This window comes from Eleutherodactylus coqui, chromosome 2 (genome assembly GCF_035609145.1).
Source record: "Eleutherodactylus coqui strain aEleCoq1 chromosome 2, aEleCoq1.hap1, whole genome shotgun sequence".
NCBI lineage: Eukaryota > Metazoa > Chordata > Amphibia > Anura > Eleutherodactylidae > Eleutherodactylus > Eleutherodactylus coqui.
Window position 1 is genome coordinate 136,713,367 of NC_089838.1, and position 20,165 is coordinate 136,733,531.

Here is a 20,165-nt window from a genome sequence, read left to right on the forward strand (position 1 = left end):
TACTTCCACAAGTAAATTGTAGATCTCCATTAGGATGAGCTCCATGTCTGGCAATGTCATCCAGTGTGCTACTTATGCAATGTATGCGGTCCTTGATCAGCCGATCGAGGGTGCATACTGTTGCGCAAGATGCGTGCACGTCACACATTTAGAAGCCCAAATTCTGGATCTAAATGAGCAACTGGCAACACTGAGATCCATTGACAAAATGGAAAGGAGTTTGCTGCTCACTGAGCAGACACTCGCTGGGGTAGAGGCGGGGGCGGATGGTGCTACGGAAGAGCAGGGGGGAGCAGGCAGTAAGCTGGGTGACAGATAGAAGGAGGCGTAGAGGGAATAGATCCAGGGAGGCTTGTCCTGAACTGGCACAACCCAACATGTCTGCAACATTGGCAGATGAGGGCGATGCCATTACAGAGCCAGCACCGCTGCAGCACGACATGCCCTCTGAACGCCAGGGGGATGACTGCTCCGGTGAGACGGGGACGGGGAGTGCAGGGCAGGCTAGACAGGTTCTAGTGGTGGGGGACTCAATTATTAGGGGGACAGAGAGGGCAATCTTCCCTAAAGACCGGGATCGTCGAACGGTGTGTTGTCTTCCTGGCGCTCGAGTTCGACACATCGCAGATCGGATTGACAGATTACTGGGAGGGGCTGGTGAGGATCCAGCGGTCATGGTGCACGTTGGCACCAATGAACAAGTTAGAGGTCAATGGAGGGCCCTCAAAAATGATTTCAGGGACCTAGGGTCCAAGCTCAGGGCGAGGACCTCCAGGGTAGTTTTCTCGGAAATACTACCTGTACCTAAAGCCACACTAGAAAGGCAGCAGGATCTTAGGGAGGTAAACAAGTGGCTCCAGAGTTGGTGTAAGAAGGAGGGATTTGGGTTCCTGGAGAACTGGGCTGACTTTGCTGTCGGCTACAGGCTCTACCGTAGGGATGGGCTGCATCTTAATGGGGAGGGTGCAGCTGTGCTGGGGGATAAGATGGCTAGAAGGCTGGAGGAGTGTTTAAACTAGGGACTGGGGGGGAGGGTAAAATGAGAAATAGTGGGGTAGCCAGTGTAACTAGTGATCCGGGTCCAAGCAAAGGGAATGGGGGTAGAGCTGGGGGTGGGGTTAGTACAGTTAGAAATGTGAGGTCAGTTATTAGTACGAATAGCAACAAAACAAATTTAAAAAACAAAAAAATGATATAAATTGTATGACCACGAATGCACGAAGTCTGATTGGTAAAGTGGGTGAGCTTGAAGCGAGAATCACTGATGAAAATTATGATATAGTCAGAATTACGGAAACATGGCTTGATGATAAGTGCGATTGGGCGGTGAATTTGCAGGGGTACAATCTCTTCAGAAGAGACCGAAGGAACCAGAAAGGGGGAGGGGTATGTCTGTACGTCAAATCGAACTTGAAGCCGAGGCTACGGGAGGATATAGGGGTAGGAGACGAACAGGTGGAATCTCTGTGGGTAGAAATACAGGGAGGAAAAAAATAACAAAATCCTGATAGGGGTCTTCTATAGACCACCAAAAGCATCAGAAGAAACTGAAAACTTACTATTAAGGCAGATAGAAGAGGTGTCAAAGCGCAACGAAGTAATTATCATGGGGGACTTTAATTATCCAGATATAACATGGGAGAAGGAAACCTGCAAATCTCACAGGGGTGATAAGTTCTTGAGAGTAATTAAAGACAATTACCTGAACTAACTTGTGCAGGAACCAACAAGAGGGAGAGCCATTCTGGACCTAGTACTAACTAACAAACCGGAACGTATAAGGGGGGTGCAGGTTGAGGGGCACTTGGGGAACAGTGACCACAATATAATCAACTTCCAGCTGTCAATCAATAGGAAGCCTTATCAGGGAGCAACAAAGAAACTAAACTTTAGTAAAGCAAAATTTGATGAGCTTAGAACTACTATCGGTAACATTAATTGGGACAACATCCTCAAAAATATCAGTACAGAGGACAAATGGGAAAAGTTTAAAAGGATCCTAATCACCTCATGTGAGCAGTTCATTCCCTTTAAAAATAAAAGAAACTCAACTAAAAGGAAACCAATGTGGCTCGATAAGACGGTAAGAGGGGCAATAAACGAAAAAAAGAAAGCGTTCAAACTACTAAAGCAACAAGGCAGCGAAGAAGCGCTAAAATCATACAGGGAAAAAAACAAAATATGCAAAGATAAGATCAAAACTGGCAAGGAGGAAGCAGAAAGACGGATCGCCAAAGAGAGCAAAAACAACCCGAAGCTATTTTTCAACTATATTAACAGCAAAAGGATTTGCAGGGAGAGCACTGGCCCTTCAAAAAATAATGCAGGAGAAATCATTGATGATAACGAAGGGAAAGCAAATCTACTAAACAGTTTCTTCTCAGGTGTATTCACAAACGAAAAGGAAATGCCACACGAGATGCAGGGGAATAAAATGAACCCCTCACAAAATATCTCATACCTAACGCAGGAGGAGGTGTGGAAGTGACTAAAGAAGACTAAAATTGATAAATCGCCGGGCCCAGATGGATTACACCCAAGGATACTAAGGGAACTAAGGGATGAGATAGCTAGGCCACTATACCTAATATTTCTAGACACTATCAAGACCAGTGTAGTACCATTGGATTGACGCATTGCCAACGTGGTTCCAATTTACAAAAAAGGGAGCAAAAGTGAGCCTGGTAACTATAGGCCAGTAAGTCTCACTTCAGTAACGGGAAAAATTTTCGAGGGGATTCTGAGAGACGCCATCGATGAGTACCTCAAGGAGAATAAGGGAATAACTCCTCACCAGCATTGATTCATGAAGGGTCGCTCATGTCAGACAAATCTGATCAGTTTCTACGGTGAAGTAAGCTCTAAGCTGGACCAGGGAGAATCTATTGATCTCGTATATCTGGACTTCTCTAAAGCCTTTGACACCGTGCCACATAATAGGCTAATATACAAAATGAGGCAGCTCGGACTGGGCGAAAACGTGTGTAAGTGGGTAAAAAATTGGCTCAATGATAGAAAGCAGAGGGTGGTAATAAATGGTTCATACTCTGATTGGACCACAGTCGCTAGCGGGGTGCCACAGGGTTCAGTATTAGGCCCCACTCTGTTCAACATATTTATCAATGACCTGATAGAGGGGCTGCACAGCAAAATATCAATATTTGCAGATGACACAAAATTATACAATATAATGAATGCAACGGAGGACAATGTGCGGCTACAAACGGACCTGGATAAGCTGGGGGCTTGGGGAGAAAAATGGCGAATGAAGTTCAATGTTGAAAAATGTAAGACTATGCACATGGGCAGGAGAAACGGATGTCACCAATATTCACTTAATGGGGTACCACTTGGGAAAAGTGATATGGAAAAGGATCTGGGGGGATTAGTGGATAGTAGACTAAACTGGAGTAACCAATGCCAGTCAGCTGCTGCAAAGGCAAATAAAGTCTTGGGGTGCATTAAAAGAGGTATAGGGGCGAAGGATGAGAACATTATCCTTCCATTGTATAAGGCACTTGTCAGGCCTCACATGGAATACTGCGTACAATTCTGGTCACTGGTGCTCAGGAAAGATGTCACAGTGCTTGAGGGGATTCAAAGAAGGGCAACTAAACTAATACATGGAATGACGGGACTGGAGGCTATCCAAATTGAGATTATTTACTCTAGAAAAAAGACGGCTAAGGGGTGATCAAATAACGATGTATAAATACATGAGGGGACAAAACAAGGATCTCTCCCAAGATCTGTTTACACCCAGGACCACGACGGTAACAAGAGGACATCCGCTACGATTACAGGAAAGTAGGTTTCATCACCAACATAGAAGGGGATTCTTTACTGTAAGAGCAGTTAGACTGTGGAACTCTCTACCGGAGGAAGTGGTGATGGCAAAATCCATAGAGGAGTTTAAAAGGGGAGTTGATGTCTTTCTGGAGAAGAAGGATATTACAGGATATAAATATTAGGTTAAGTGTCAATCCGGGTATATAAGCAGGTAGGAACTATTAGGGGTTGATCCAGGGAACAGTCTGATTGCCATTAGGGAGTCGGGAAGGAATTTTTTCCCAAAAAGGGCTAATTGGCTTCTGCCCTTGGTTTTTTTTTGCCTTCCTCTGGATCAACACAGGAGGATAGACAGGCTGGACTACATGGACATTGTCTTCATTCAGCCTTACATACTATGTTACTATGTATGTCATGGAACATCTATATGCTCAAACTAATGTAAAAGTGTTGGATGTGTGACAAGGTGTGTTGTCTTGTTGGAAGTATGCCGCATAAGACATTCCCAGACCATAATGGAACCTAAGCCGTACTTAACTGTTGGCACAACACACTCAGGCAAAAACATTCCCCAGATTGCCTCTACACCTAGGTACATCAATCTGTTTAGAAGATAGAGTAGTCTGCTTCATCGTAGGACATTCCTCCATTGCCCAACTGTCCAATGACGATGCTCCTTGTATCATTGTAGACTAACTGATGTATCTTTTTTGAGAGAAGTTTCCAGATGTTTGCAGGTTGAATGGAGGGAAATATCAGCTGAAGTGTATCAGACATTAGTAGAAAATATGACACATAGAGTAACTTATGTCATTAGGGCCAAAGGAGGCTCAACTAAGTATTAACATATGTAAATACACACTACTACTGACTTTTACTTAGGTTTCCTGTTACTTTTGGTTGATAATGTACTTGAAGTACTCACACCTAGTAATACATATTATAAACTATTATCCAACACCTTTGTATAGATTTGCAGACACTGCCATACAAGACAAGAGAGAAGATACATACATGCAGTACAGTTTTAATACTCCTATAAAGCTTCCTCCTGCAGTATACAACACACTTTGTCTCTTTTTGGCTGTGCATTTTTAAATGTAATGAAGATGATAATCTTCAAAAGACCGAATACTGAAATCATTTGTTTTGATTTATGGCTTTTCTATGCTTGACAGCTATTTATTTCGGCTTTAGATTGAAGTTATTGGTACTGTAATGATTAATTCATTTTAGCACTTGCTCAGTGTGAGCAAAGATCTGTCCTTGGCAAGTAGAAATCCCAGTATAGCACTGTATCTCTAAGCAAGTGTGCTGAAAAGGACCTGCCTTTCCTTCCACAGGAAATGATACGTGCTAAATGTTGGAAGGCCTTTTGGCAAACTTTCAAACTAATTTTTAGAGTCTTGTTGGAAGGAAAGGCCTGAATATATTTACCATAAAAGAGAATTGTCCTGTACGGATCTGAATATAAATTAGACATACAATACGTACGTAGTGGCACAATTAGAAAAGCTGACAATACAATAAAAAATGCATCAATTTTAAATTATTTTACCCTCCAGCTGTGTTGAGACAAAAGCCCTTTATCAACATGATTGATTGAAAGGGTTTTACAAAAAAGAAAAGCATGATTGCTTTCATCTAAAACAGTAACACACCTGTCCACTGGTTGTGTGTGGTATTGCAGCGCTGCCTCATTTATTTCTATGGAGTTCAACTGCACTAGAAATATAAAGACTCTTCGTAAGACCGTTTTCACATCTGCTTTCGAACCTCCGGTCAGAGGTTCGCAGAACCGGCACAAAATACTTGAAGAAAAAGCTCTGCATGCAGCACTTTTTCTTCTGGCTAAAGGCCAGGCAGATGAGCAGAAAGCAAATGGACCCCATTATACTCAAAGGGATTCACTCAATGCTGTTGGTTTCATCCTGAGATGTAGATATTCATCCATGGATTCCCCTTTTCTGCTCCCCAAACGGAGGAAAGTGGAACCCCTGATGCAGGTGTGAAACCAGCCTAAGCCAGTCAGACAAATATAATAGTCAGCCTAAAGAATGTGTCATTCTGGTTTTGACTCTGTTTCTCTATTAGGGCATTGTATGTTATAAAGTAGAGGCCTGCATTTGTGGTGCCCTCTATATGTCAGAACTGAGATCCACGTCAAAAGTGGCACTTTGCCATGGAGGACAAGAAATGGGACAAAGCTGCCATGCACTACACACTAGAGTATAGAGCACTGAAAAGAATGAAGAGGCTGAAGCACTTGTCTGAGGGTCAAGGCCTCTTCAAACAACTGATCAGTAAGGGTGCTGAGAATCTGATATCGATGATCTGTCCTAAGGATAAGTCATCAATATTGTAACTGCAGTATACTTCTTTAAATTGTCCATTTCTATTTCTTTTTACAAGAAATGGCTGTTATGTTAGAAATCAAAGATCCTCTAAGACAGAAATTAAAAATAATATTTCTATACATCTGAAATTAATTAATAAACAAAACCCAGAACTTTATACGGCAGTAGAAATATAAACAAACATAAATGTAAAAAAAAGTAGAAACAATGACTGAAAATAAAATACAAAAACCCCCTAATATTTAACTTAATATATCAAGGAGTTAAAATAATATGAAAGTCCTGTAATCCAAGCTGATAAATTAAATGGATAGAAAAGTTACTCAGCTCATCTGACCTCTGTAGCAAAAAGTAGCAAGATCAAGTAACAAAATGATATGGCAACTGTGCTGCTTCCTGAGCTGCTGCTCCACAAGCTACAGTACTGGAGGTTCCTGTCTGTTGGTGGTCATACTCCTGTGTATTCACCAGCTTATTGTTATCTCTGACCAAACATCCATGGCATAATTACACTTCACCATGTATATACTATATGGCCAAAGTATGTGGGCACCCCTCAGGTGCATAAATTCAAACACACAGCCATGCAATCTCAATAGACAAACATTCCGTGACTTTAAAAATGATACATAGCAAGCCACCTTTGCCACATGTCAGTTTGTGAAGTTTCTAAGCTGGTAAATCTGCTATGGTCACAGTGAGTGGTATTACAGTGAAAAGGAAGAATCTAGGAGTAACAACAACTCAACATGTGAAGCCACTATGGCCAGCTTCACATAGACCCTAAAATCATGCACGATTTGTGTGCTTTGAGACTCTCACAAAAATATGAACCCCATTCTTTTGAATGGGGTCATACACATGAGCTGTGTTTTCCCGCATGGCACCACGATGCGATGCTATGTGGGAAACATATTGCGGCATGTTCTATCTGGCTCCGTGATCTTGCATCGCAGCGCCCATTGTTTTCAATGGGGCCGGCGCTGCTGCCACTGAAAGCAATGGGACAAAGTCCTTGATCCTCCAGTGTGCCTGTGACAGCCATGCCAGAAGATCCCTGAAGTGATGCGAGGGTGTTTTAGCATGAAAACGCCTCACATCCTCAGGGATTTCACATGGTGGGGAGTGTGATATGGGGGCGGGATTCATTGCCCCATATCGCGGTTGCCCATGTGAAGTTAGCCTAAGTGCCAAGGAACATTAAAATCACCTTCTATTTCTTTATTGACTTACTACAGCTGTAAACTGCCCCTATAAGTGTCAGCACAATCACTGTGTGTCAAGATCTTCATGAAATGCATTCCAAGCCTAAGATCACCATGCACAATGCCAAGTGTTGGCTGAAGTGGTCTGAAGCTCACCACCACTGCAACCTGGAGCAGTGGAAACGTATACTCTGGAGTGATCATGTTCCACTTTCTGGCACTCTGATACACGAATGTGAGTTTTGCAGATGCCTGAAGAATGCTACACATAGAATACATAGGGCCTTCTGTAGAATTTGGTGGAGAAGGGATTATGGTATGTGGCTGTTTTTCAGGGTTTTTTTTATCTATGTTCCAGTGAAGCTTAATGTTAACGCTACAGCATGCAAAGGCATTTTAAACAATTGAACGCTTCCAGCTCTGTAACAAAAGTTTGGGGAAGGCCCTTTCCTGTTCCAGTATGACTGTCCCTTTGTATACAAAATAAGGTCTATAAGGACATGGTTTGATGAATTTGGTGTGAGGGATCACCAAGCATTGACCTCAAAGCAATGGAACACCCTTGGGATGAATTGGAATGCTGATTACCTTCTCATCCAACCTCAGTGCCTGACCTCATAGATGCTCTTTTGGCTAAATGGGCATACATTTCCACAGCTACGCTCCAAAATCATGTGTTAAGCCTTCCCTTAAGAGTCTAGACTGTTATGGCTGCAAAAAGGGGTCCAACTCTATATAAACATTAATGGTATTCTAATGAGATATCCATCCAGCTTGATGATGGAGGTGTCCACATATATTTGTCCATATAGTGCATGTTTTTAGACTACATTGATAGACATAACAAGCTCCTCTCATAATGATGATTATTTTTAAAAAATTAAAACTTAAGGGGGTTTGCTGGTCAAAAACTATTGATTACCTATCCTCAGAATAGGCCATCAATAGTTATTCTCTGGGGACTTACTGCACGGGATCCCTGGGTATCAGTTGATCGTCCGGCCAACTGTCAGTATAGTGAGGCCAGACATTATTATCGAGGTCGAGAGCAGAATTGCCATACCTGGCTTTGCTTCCATTGAAATCAATGGGAGCTAAAGCCTTCTATTAGATTTCCGTGTCTATCCCCATGGTTGGAGGCAGAAGTGTCAATCCCCATGGTTGGAGGCACAACGGTAGTGAAGCCAGCTATGGTACTTCTGCTCCCGACCCTGATAATGACATCCAGCCCGCTGCACAGACAGTGACAGAGCTACCAGCTAATCGCTGGGGATCCCAAGTAATGGGTAACCGGGGATTAACTATTGATGACCTATCCTAAGGTTAGGTCATGAATAGCTTTTATCTGGAAAACCTCTAATTGAATGCACTTACTGTACAAGCAAAATCTAAATTCAAGTATTTCACTTAGTCTGCCATAGATCAATCACCTGGAGTCAGCGCATTTTGTCACATTTTGCCATCATAACTTCATTACCCATGCAGAATTTTGAATAAATAATCTGCTATGTGACATAGATGCGCTGAGTACTTTATTGATTGGTTTTACATACATAGTTATTTGATTTAATGCTTTATTAAATCCATATTTGAACGTGGACAGTTGAATTTTTCCCATGCAATACAGTGCTTTTTGAAGGGTGATATATAATTTGTTGTTGTTTCTTGTATTTTTTTTACCTTTTTGTTTATACCTTTATTGTGGATCACAGCATAGGGTTTGATCTCACATAGAAGTTGCACTCACTGAAAGGCTGAATGACGCTCACAAATTTAAATGTTAATGTTTTTGGCAGCTTCCATTATATTATCACTACATAGAAAACAGGTAGACAGATTTGTAAGAAAAAGTAAGTGAAGCCTTTGGAATGACCTGAATTTCTACATTGATTACTAATAAAATATGATTATTATCTAAGTCACAATTATAGATAAACACAAAGTAACTAAACTAATGATGCACAAAGAATTGTACGGTTCATGTCTTTTATTAAATATAGTTATTCAAATTGTTTTTATTGAATGAAATTTTTTTCTTACCAATTACACAAAACTTTCCCTGGCATACAAGTTACATAACAATAACCCTGCGATCATATCCACTGTGGTAGGGGTTATATTCCCGGGGGATTCATGTCATGTGTCCTTCCATCGATTCTCTGGAATCCCAGAACCTTGTCATATTTCTTAGTTTGCCTTGCATGGAAGGGAATTATTGAATATATTTAGCAAATATCCATGGTGCAGTGAGGAAAAGTAAGTGAACCCTTGAATTCAATAACCTGTGGATTCCCCTTAAGCAGCTCCACAAAACATTTCTTGCAGCTGCCAATGCAATTTACATAATGTGGAGGAGAAATTTGGGGTCATTTCTCTCTGCAAATATGATTCAGTTCATGTGTATTTCTGGGATGCCTTGAGTGCCCAGCCATTTTCAGGTCATGTGACAGCATCTTGATAATGTTAAGTCCAGGACTTTGACTTGTCAGTTTAAAACATAAATCTTCTTCTTTATCAAATATTCTTTAGTTGATTTACTCATGTGCTTTGGTGCATTGTCTTATTGCATCACGCAATGGCTCTTTAGCTTGAGGTAATAAACTGCTGGCTTTAGGTTGTCTAAACTGTTTTGATACTATTAGGCGTATGTGGGTCCACTTTGCCACACACTGGTTTGGCTTTGAGCTATCTGAGGGGGCAAATCTGGGGAAACTCGGTTTTCACCCTTGACCCTCTCCAACCAGAATACATATTTCGCTGCTGGCTACACAAGCCATTATACACGCAGATGTTCTCATTTGTGTGGCTGCTGACATTGCACATGCACTGGGGTGTGGTACCTGGGGTGTGAACTGGAGAGTAGGTAATTAGGGCTGAGAGTACAGTAGCAGTATTGAGGTTCAATCAAAAGGTCAGGGCAGGCAGCAAACAAGATGAAGTCCAATAAACTGAGCAAATGTCAGGGAGCACAGAAGTCAGAATAGTCATGAGTCAGAGCGGGAATCAGAATCAGAATATACACAAATGGGGACTTTGTCACAATGGCTGAACTAGACATTGCTTAGACATCTTCCATATGGGGAGAATGCCTAAAATAGCAGAAAAAGGATGGGGATTGGTGGGGGACAAGTTTAAAATGCATGGACTTGCCCTATAAGAAGAGTTGTGGAAGCACATGCACCCTATGGGCAAACATCCAGGAACAAGCAGAGGAAGTTCAGCATGTAGTGAACAAAACACTGCATGCAGGACCTGGTGGACAGCAGCGCCAGACCGTGGCTTCAATGACAGGCAGTCATGGCATATCGTGACAGATACATGCTAGAATTCATTGCTCCTTCAATGATTGCAGGGCTTCCAGTCAGCAAAGCATCTCCAAACAGTGATATTGCCTCCGCTATGCTCCATAGTTGAGATGAGGTTTTGGTGTTGCGTAGAGTGGTTTATTTACTCCAAGCATAGCACTGTGCTAAATAGTTCAACTTTTGTTTTATTTGTCCATGGAACATTTTTTCAGAAGCATTCTGGAACATCCAGATCTTATTGGGAAACTTGATATGGGCTGCAATATTGTTATTGGACAACAGGGGCTTCCTTCTGGGTGTCCATCCATGAACATTATTCTTGTTCAGTGTTTTTCTATGAGTGACATATTACTAGAGGCTTTTGCAACTTATAGAGTCTTCTGTAGGTCCTTCGCTGTTACCCTTGGGTTCATTTTAACCTTTTTTAGGATTGTCAACTCCTATAGTAGAAACAGGCTTGAATTTTCTCCATTTGGAGATAATGTATCTAACTGTGGACTGATACACATCAAGGTTTTAGCAATGCTTTTTTCCCCTTTTCCAGCTTAATTTACCTCTATAATATCCTCTGAGGTATTCTGAAAGTTGCTTGTATAAAGGTATAGTTCACTCTAACCACTATTTCTTGAGAAAAACAGATTTGTCAGTAATCTTACTTTATTTAATGGGCAAATGACCTGTGAAACCCGCACTTCTAATCTCATCGCCTTAACAATAAAACGAGGATTCATTTACTTTTTCCCCCTGTATCATGGATGCTTTCTCAGTGTGCTCAATAAAAACAATGAATGGTACAATACTTTGTGTGTTGTTCGTTCAGTTACATTGGCTTTGTTTATAATTGTGACGTTCAAATCAATCAGACCACATTTAATAATTAACGCAGAAATTCAGGTAACTAAAAAGGGTTTAGATAGATAGATGTGAGAAAGAGGAATACATAATATTGTGATAGTATGTGGAAATTACTTTAAAGCCTATCTTGGGGCTATGTGTGTGGTTTTCTTTTAAAATTACTTACCATTATCTAGACATATGTTTTCAAATAAACCTTTTCCCATTTTGTCCACTTCCAATCTTTTCCAGGTATTGGGGTATTTTGTTCCCTTTTTAACAACGACCCGGGATCCCTGTTTTCTTAAGAACAAAGAAGTATTTGCAACTTCAAGAAGTCGTTCACTTTTATGGCATGTCCACGTGGGAGCCTTAACACAGTCAATAAGTATAGCCGGGCGGAAGTGTGATGCAGAAGTGGAAGAGATGCCAAGACACATGGAAGATTTGACATTATGAAGCTTCCCATCCTCAGTCCATTTCCATTGCTGGCTGGAATATGTCACGTTACATTTGGTTAGGCTCACAAACTTGCCAATGCTAATACAAACATTCTTCTGGTCATGATAGATTAGAAAGCTCTCTGTAACAGTAAGAGGAAAAACTCATTATAATTTATCATATACAACAACATAAATGCATGACTTCCTCAGTTATTGAGTAATATTCATGTAGTCTCTAGTCTCCTCAGTGTTAATTGAAAGAGGACTGGTAATTCCTCCTGACATATCAGTAAATACTTGTGTTACTCATAATATACCAGATCATACCACTTTTTTATAATTCTGTCTTGTGCATCTGTTGTTCCTCCTAGAAATCTATGAATAAATTGACAACCCTCTAGGAACATGTCGGGGAGGGGGGGGGGGTTGTCTAATCTCCAGTGAAGGAGCCAATGTCCATAAGTCAGAGTGGGATGGTGCAGGCACAGAGGCGTCTGATCTGTTTTGGGCAGGCTCATCAGGGTTCTCTGTACTGGTCTTTCTCTGACATCTGGGACATAGTTGTCTTCACTGGCCAGTAGATGACATAGGGGATATCATCCACATCACTCAGACGCAGAGGAGTTGGAAAACAGAAGATTCTGAGAGGCTGGAACTCTCCAAGTATGCCCTGTGGACCATTCGAATCTAATCTGAATATGGTACAGAATTTTTAAAGACATCTTTTCTACAGGTATGAAGGCATCATTTTCTGTAAAAGATACATTGTTAGATCGATTTGCATATCCACTTCTCAAAAGCCGTAACTTTTTATATTTTTCAATTGGCATAGCTGTATGAGGGCTTATTGACTGTATGACAAGTTATAGTTTTTCTTGGTATTATTTTGGGGTACAAATAATATATGAAATAACTTTTGTTATTTCATTATTTTGGAGGGCAGGGTGAAAAAACACATCAATTTTATTTCTTCTTACAGCATTCACTATGCAATATAAATGACATGATAACTTTTTTTCTGTGAGTAGGTACAATTACAGCAACTTGAAAATGATGTATTTTTTCTTTAGGTTTTTTTAATTGTTTACAATACAAACCCTTATTTTTGATAAAAACATATTTATATCTAAAAATATATATTTGTTTTTTCATGCTTACAGACAGGTTTCCTGGGGTTAGTTGTCTCATTAGAGTAGGGACCCGCGAGACAATGAGGACCCATGAGGTGGGCTTGTGGGATTCAGTGACTTGGCCAATCCATGAACCAATACCTCGTACACAATCTATTCCATCTGTTTATGCGTGCGGGTATGCTTGGTGAGTGTTTTGGGTTATTTGTCAGTCACTGCTTTATATCTGTATTCCGTGCTACATCTGTTCCACCCGTCTACTGGTTATTGGATGCCCAGTTCATGGTTTTTTGTCCTACCCGTCTGTTGGTGGGCAGATGCCCTAGAATTATCCTGCCCAATTCGTCCATTGGTAGGCGGACTTTAGAGTCTTGTTTGTCTGTCTGTTCCTGTGTCTAGCCACCCATAAAGCAAGTTGACACGTCCGTTCTGACTGCCCCTATACCATGTGATTCCAGAGACAATTACATCAACAAGTGAGCTCCTTCCCTCTGTTAACTTCATACATATCGAGTGAAAGGGATTAACCTCAGGGATCGGCATTCTTGTCAATCCCCGTTAATGCAGTGGGGGTCAGTTGTCAGTCATAGGCAGTTCACTGTGGATTTAAATATACATTATTTCACAGAAATCACTTGCTACCAAGGATAGATATATACATCCTGGGACGGGAAGCGGTAAAAATGTATACCACTATTTCTTATTCATATCTGTTTTTAGGAAAGAAGGGTGACAACCCACTGTTATGCTTACTGGAGTTTCCAATCAGTTTCCCAGATACCAGAACAGCGTATCTGTCTAGTTATGTAATGAGGTTAAGGGAAAAGTTGTATATTGGTATAACATATATCACAAGTTTCAGAAAGCAATTGTTAGGTGTGTGCTTCTGGGACCTGTGGTTCTGCACACACACACACACACACACACACACATATATATATATATATATATATATATATATATATAATCAGTCCCTCTGGTATCTCTTCACTCTAGGGTTTGGTTTTCCTGCATGCCTTGGTATGTATTATGTGTGTTAACAATGTTTTGCCCACTCTCTGTGCAGGTGGCCAGACATTAGGTGTGGATAGTCTTCTTCTGTATTGCATGCTAGCCCTATTATGTTGGTGTGAACTGTGTCCTGTTCACTGTGTCCTGATGGATCTTTTGTCACCTCTGGGCTAGTTAAACCCTTAGGTTCCAATATGGGGCCGCCCTTATTGGAGCGATCACCCTGCTTGCAGGCAGGGTTCTGGTAGATGTTGTCTCATTAGAGTAGGGACCTCCGAGACAATGAGGAGCCTTGAAGTGGCTTGCGGGCTTAAGTGACTAGGCCTATCCACGAACTAATACCTCATACTTTTATAGGAATTCCATCTGTTTTGTGCAGGTATGCAAAATGAGTGTTTTGGTCATTTGTCAGTCCTTATCTTATGTCTGTCCGTGAGTCCACTTCCCAGTATGCAGTTCACTGTCCCTTTGGTGTTCCAGCCAGTGTGTCCTGTTTGAATGTAATAACACTCCTGCTTCCGTTAAGCGGAGAGGTGCACCCGGCGGACGTAACAGTAATATCCTTGGAAGACGTAGTGACAGACATATTGGTGTCACACGGTTTTCTCAAAAAGATAAACATGTAATGTTCTGTTTCTACCAGCGTCATGGCTTTTATTAACAGAGCCAACACAGCTATAGTGGTTTCATACTGGAACAGCTACAGGTGATTGCTGATGGTCCTATTGTTTTATAATTGAGACCCTCAGGGTTTATTTAAAGGTTCCATTCTATTAAATTACTTTTCAATGATCTTCAAAGGTCATTGTCACAATGAGACTGATAAAATATATGACAACTGAGTCTTGAAGTCCCAAGGAATCTGCCTATAAAGAATCAGCAAAAGCTAGACTGGCTTGGGCTGATTATTATATGTTAACACTTTGCAATTCACAATCTGAATGCTCTACTTATAGTCATTTCCCTGAAGCTTCCTGTTGTACCCAAGATCCCTGGTACAACAATGTGAATAACAGCTAAAACTAAGTTCTCATTCAGTCTTTTTTTCTTTCACGTTTGTAGGTAGACAACTATAGCAAGTTAGCCATGGTGAGATGTTTCTAACTACCTTAAAACAAGAGCATTTTATCTTTCATTGATTTTTTTCATTTAAAGTGTTGTTCCAGGACTACACTTTCGATGCCCTATCCTCAGAAGAGGCCATCAATAGATCAGTGGCGATCGGAAAATCCCTCGATCAGCTGATGAAACATGACAGCAGTGCTCAGGTGAGCACCACTGTCACTTCAGTCTATACCAGGCACAGCACTATACATTTTATAGAGGCTGTCCTTGGTATTGCAGCTAAGCGCCATTCACTTCAACTGAGCTGGACTAAGCTGCTCTCAGGCTATGTGACCAATGAACGTACCATCACAGACCTTAGAAAAGGCTGAGCCCTGTAGCTCCTTAACTCAGCTGATCAGTGGGGATTCTGACGGGTGGACCCCCCACTAATCAACTATTGATAACCTAACCTGAGGATAGGTCATCAATGCTGTAGTTCTTGAAAACCCCTTCAACATTTTTATTTTCAAGGGGAACATGTGCTACATTATTCCAAAAATACCTTTGGTTGGAAAAGGACATAACAAACATATATTAGAACACTTGCTTTTCTGAAAATTGTATATCAACAGTGAAAACTTATCTGTGAAAGGAATGTGAATCTGTAAATCGGGAATACTATATTGTCAGGTTGTGCTGCTTGCATCTGTTGTTCTATATGGGTTTCCAGCAGCACAGTTTCACCGGTGTGGGATAATTGAGCTGGCTGGGTGTGGAGTTTCTCCAGCCAGCCAATCCCCACTAGTCTGCTGCACATAAATATGAGCTCCTCTGGCTAGAGGTAGCTTGGTGTTGTTGCATGTTTAGTCTGTAGTGTCTCTATCTCCTTCCCTATGGACGGTCTGGACACCTGTATTCCCAGTCTGCATCTTATGCAGATGCCCTCTCCCCTTCCCTTTGACAGGTATGACCTCCAAATGTCTGATGCCTTGTGTGTGTTTAGGTGGGTGATGCCTGACATTGTTCCCTGTATGTCAGTTTGGTGTTTGACTCTTTCCCCTTGGTGTGAGGACACTTGCGCTAGCTATTGTTTGTTATCTGTATGCATGAGAGTTCTGAGTGGGGTCCCTGTTCTGTGTTATTGGTGTGAACTGTGACGTGTTCTGTGTGTCTGTGCAGGTGGCCGGATATGTGCTGTGTAAACAGTCCTGTTCTGTGTGTTATGCATTACCTGGTGTTTTGGTGTGAATAGTGAAGTGTTCTGTGTCTGTGCAGGTGGCTGGACATGAGGTGTGAAGAGTCCTGTTCTGTGTGTAGGTGTGAACAGTGGCATGTCCGGTGTTTTTATACTTCTCTTCAGGTACCTAATCAGGGATAGTCAGGTCTTAGGTGAAGACTTTGGAACCGTCCTTATTAGGATGCCTAACCCACTTTCAGGCAGGGGTTTCCCACTTTCCCTGATTAGTGAGGGACAGGTTTCTCCTTCTTTCTTAGCCTGGGGTGGTGTAACCTGTCCTAGCATATACTTTGAGTGTTGCTGCGGTTCTATGAGGACGTTTCCCTGCCTCTGTGCTGTGGCGTGGTGTGCCCAGCGGACATGACATATATATTTGTATGGGACAACTTTTCATTATGTCATTATTTAGAAATCCCCTTATCATGATACAGAAAGACACCAGTAATTGTTACAGTCCACATTTGACAATTTTTTTTGTCTGACTGAACTTTTCATTGATCTATTTTTAAGGTTTAGCTAAACCAATACTAAAATTGACAGTAATTGGTAATAGACTCAATGTTTTCATATATCTTTATGATAGAACCAAAATCTTGCAATTATGTAAGCATGAATATAATTTCTTGTAATTCTTGGATGAAAAGAAATATGATATGCATAGTTTGGTACATTGCTATGTATCTGAGCAGACTTAGGTAACCTCCAACATTTTTCCAAGAGAAGACTATGTTATTGCTTAAACAGATGAACGTCTGCAGATGTGACAAATAGAACCTATGGATTTCAATGGGCTCCTTCTCATAAGCGAGATTCCTGCATGTGAGAAAAGATAGGACCTGCCCTATCCTTCTGCGTTTTATGCAGCAAGCTGCCATAGAAGTCTGAGCCGGTTAATAACAGCAAGGGGAAGGGTGTGACACTGCGCAAAATACAGGAAAAAGAAGACAGTTGGCCCACATTAGGCTTTAAATAGCCATTCTTTTCCATGGAAAGGGAGTAACATACTGGTGTCTGAACTGGCAGACTTGTATAACAGCCTGATTATTGCCAAACCTTGTTCATACACAAATAAGCGTATTTGTGTAAATGTTCGTCTCTCGAGGCCCTAAGGCTTCTTTTACATGCCGCGATCCAGACCATGTAATGAGCACAGTTCAATCAGATCGTTAAGCTCTTTTACCTAACCCGATTCAGAACAATTGTGGGAGGAACAATTGTTCATATGATAGCCCTTCCTCCAAACTGCTTAGCGGCTGTTGGCAGCATATCGCACATTCATATGGAGAGATGTGCTGTCGGCAACAATGAGTTTTATACCACATGAAAGATGAGCTCACCCAATGGAAGAATGTGGGCTATTTCATTGGGTAATCGGCGGCACCTTCACCTTCTTGCCCGATCACCAAGCCATGTAAAGGGCCTTTGGGACTAGAGACACACATGAAGCTTTTAATGCAGTTTGAGATGCAGTTTCTGATGCATTTTTTGAGGCAAAGCCAGAAATGGATCCAGTAAGAAGGAGAAGTATAAGTGCTTTATATTTCGCAACCCTTCTAAATCCACTTCTGACTTCGGCTCAAAAAACAGCATCACAAAGTGGCACAAAAACAGCACCTGTGATTCAGATCATTTAGCGCATGCACGAATGGGCAGATGTCCATGTTTGCGTACCTCCTATTGCCCTACATGCAGGTCTTTGGTGCACAAAATGCAGAAACATAGGTCAGGTCCTATTTTTTTGCACCCATGAAAACAACGGGCACAAAAAAAAGGAATGAGAATAAATTCATTGAAATCAATATTCTGCGCGTTATACATAATCATGGTGTTTCCCGTTCGTCTTTTTAAGCCCTTAGATATATATGCTGAGTAAGATGCTGGTCTATATGTCAAATGTATCCATAAGGCCTCATTCACCCGACGGAGGCCAAAACAGTGATCTTGGTTTCTGCTGGGTCTGTATTAGAGATGAGTGAGCACGCTCGGATAAGTCAGTTACTCGAGCGAGCCTCACTCTTCTCAAGTAATTCCTCTTTTTCCGAGCGTGCTCGGGGGGTGGCGGGGGTTGGCGGGGGGGGGGGGGGGGTGAGATCTGTCTCACTCTCTCCCCCGCTACCCCCCACCACCCCCCGAGCACGCTCGGACAAGAATGCAGCTACTCGAGAAGAGCAAGGCTCGCTCGAGTAACTGACTTATCCGAGCGTGCTCGCTCATCTCTAGTCTGTATATTTTGGTATTCCTTTTTCATGCTTTGAGGTATGCTTTATTTAATATGAGAGTCTATAGATGATATATACCACTATATTACTATACAGTGGCATATGCTGGAGGTATACATTGGGAAAACCCGTACATGTAATATGTGGTAAAAAACGCTTGCGTGAGAGAGCCCTTACTAGGTCCATTTATGGTTACCTTTATTTCAGCCCTACTAAACAAATCTCCATAGACATAAAGGCAAGGAGCTCATCTACCCATATCTCCAATTGTTAAATGTCCTATAGAGAGCAGATAAGGACACGTATTTCAGTTTTTCGTTTCATACATGTTCTAATTTCCTGTTTACATCTGTAAGGATTGTAAAGGAATTTCAACTTATTTAACATGTTAGGCTTTTAGTGTAGCAGTTTTTCTGTTTATCTTAATGAGCTTGAACATTTTTGCCAAACTTTAATATTTATTAGCTAAACTTAGACTTGACTATAATGAGTGCTAAAAGGTAAAAACTGAATGTACTAAGGCAAAATAGTGAAGTACTTGAACATATCCTATGTAAAGATGCGGATATCTGCCTAGCTAGATCTGCAGGAACCTTTATTTGTAGTATATACTGCAGTCTTGTGAATTATACTAGTTGCAGCTTGAGTTTACTATAATAATAATAAGATATGTGGGTGATAATATCTGTATGTACAGCACTGTTGGATATGTTGGCACTATTTAGCAACAGAGGTAAAATACTTGGCGAATTACAAATCAGGAGCCATGCACTATGAAGGATAGTCTCCAACAGCTGATATGAATGAACATACAGGGTTTACTTATCAGTGTCCTGGGATTTTAGAGTGACTACATCCCAACCATAGGCCAAGTGAATCTGAAATACATTATTTCAAAGTGTAGACTTTGCTTCATTTTTAATCCAGTCTTAAACTGCAGTACTTTCTAAAATCATGCAATGATAGTTCCAAAGTGTGAAAACCCCTATTTAGTGGTTCTGGCACTGAATGCCGGTATTACATTTTAGTTGCTGAGGCCTTCCCAACAGAACTGCCTGTCTGAATGAAGATGTACAATTCTAGGATACAACAGAATCTACCACCACAGATTACGTCTGCTGGGATTCCTGCTTCACACATAGACTGCAGTGTCAGCTTATGAGACGTGCTGAGTTTGATGACAGTAGATCATTTCTACACACTTCTTCCCTGGTTAAACTTCTGGATCAATACTCCCCACCTGGATCCCTCACTTACCTGTTATCCTGTAGGACAAGCAGATTATCAGCAGAACATGTAAAAATGCATCCATTTTCCACCTAGTAGTCACTCCATACTTCAGTCCAACAACTTAGATAAGTGAAGCTAACTTTAGGAAGGAAATGAGCCTTCACAGAGGGAAAAAGTCAGTGACGAGAACTTCCTTCTATTCAATTGTTTTGGGGACTCTACACCAGCTTGCATGAGTCTTCAGCATTGATTTAATATCTATGTATATGTTTGTGTCTGGACCTTGTACAGAGGTCTCGGAGTTGAGCAGCCAAGAGTGCAAAGCAAGCACATTCGTATGACCCAGCAACCTGCGTCA

The 20,165-nt window shown here is 41.4% G+C and overlaps 1 protein-coding gene across 1 annotated transcript in view; it reads right to left on the reverse strand.

The window, feature by feature from the left end:
* PTPRB (protein tyrosine phosphatase receptor type B) overlaps nucleotides 1-19,889 on the reverse strand; it is a 159,569-nt gene extending 139,680 nt beyond the window's left edge. Inside the window, exons 1-2 of the mRNA XM_066591635.1 lie at nucleotides 19,835-19,889; nucleotides 11,678-12,073 (exon numbers count right to left, since the gene is read on the reverse strand). Coding sequence (XP_066447732.1) covers nucleotides 11,678-12,073; nucleotides 19,835-19,889 — 451 coding nt within the window. The remainder of the gene's footprint in view (nucleotides 1-11,677; nucleotides 12,074-19,834) is intronic.
* Nucleotides 19,890-20,165: the final 276 nt, after the last annotated feature.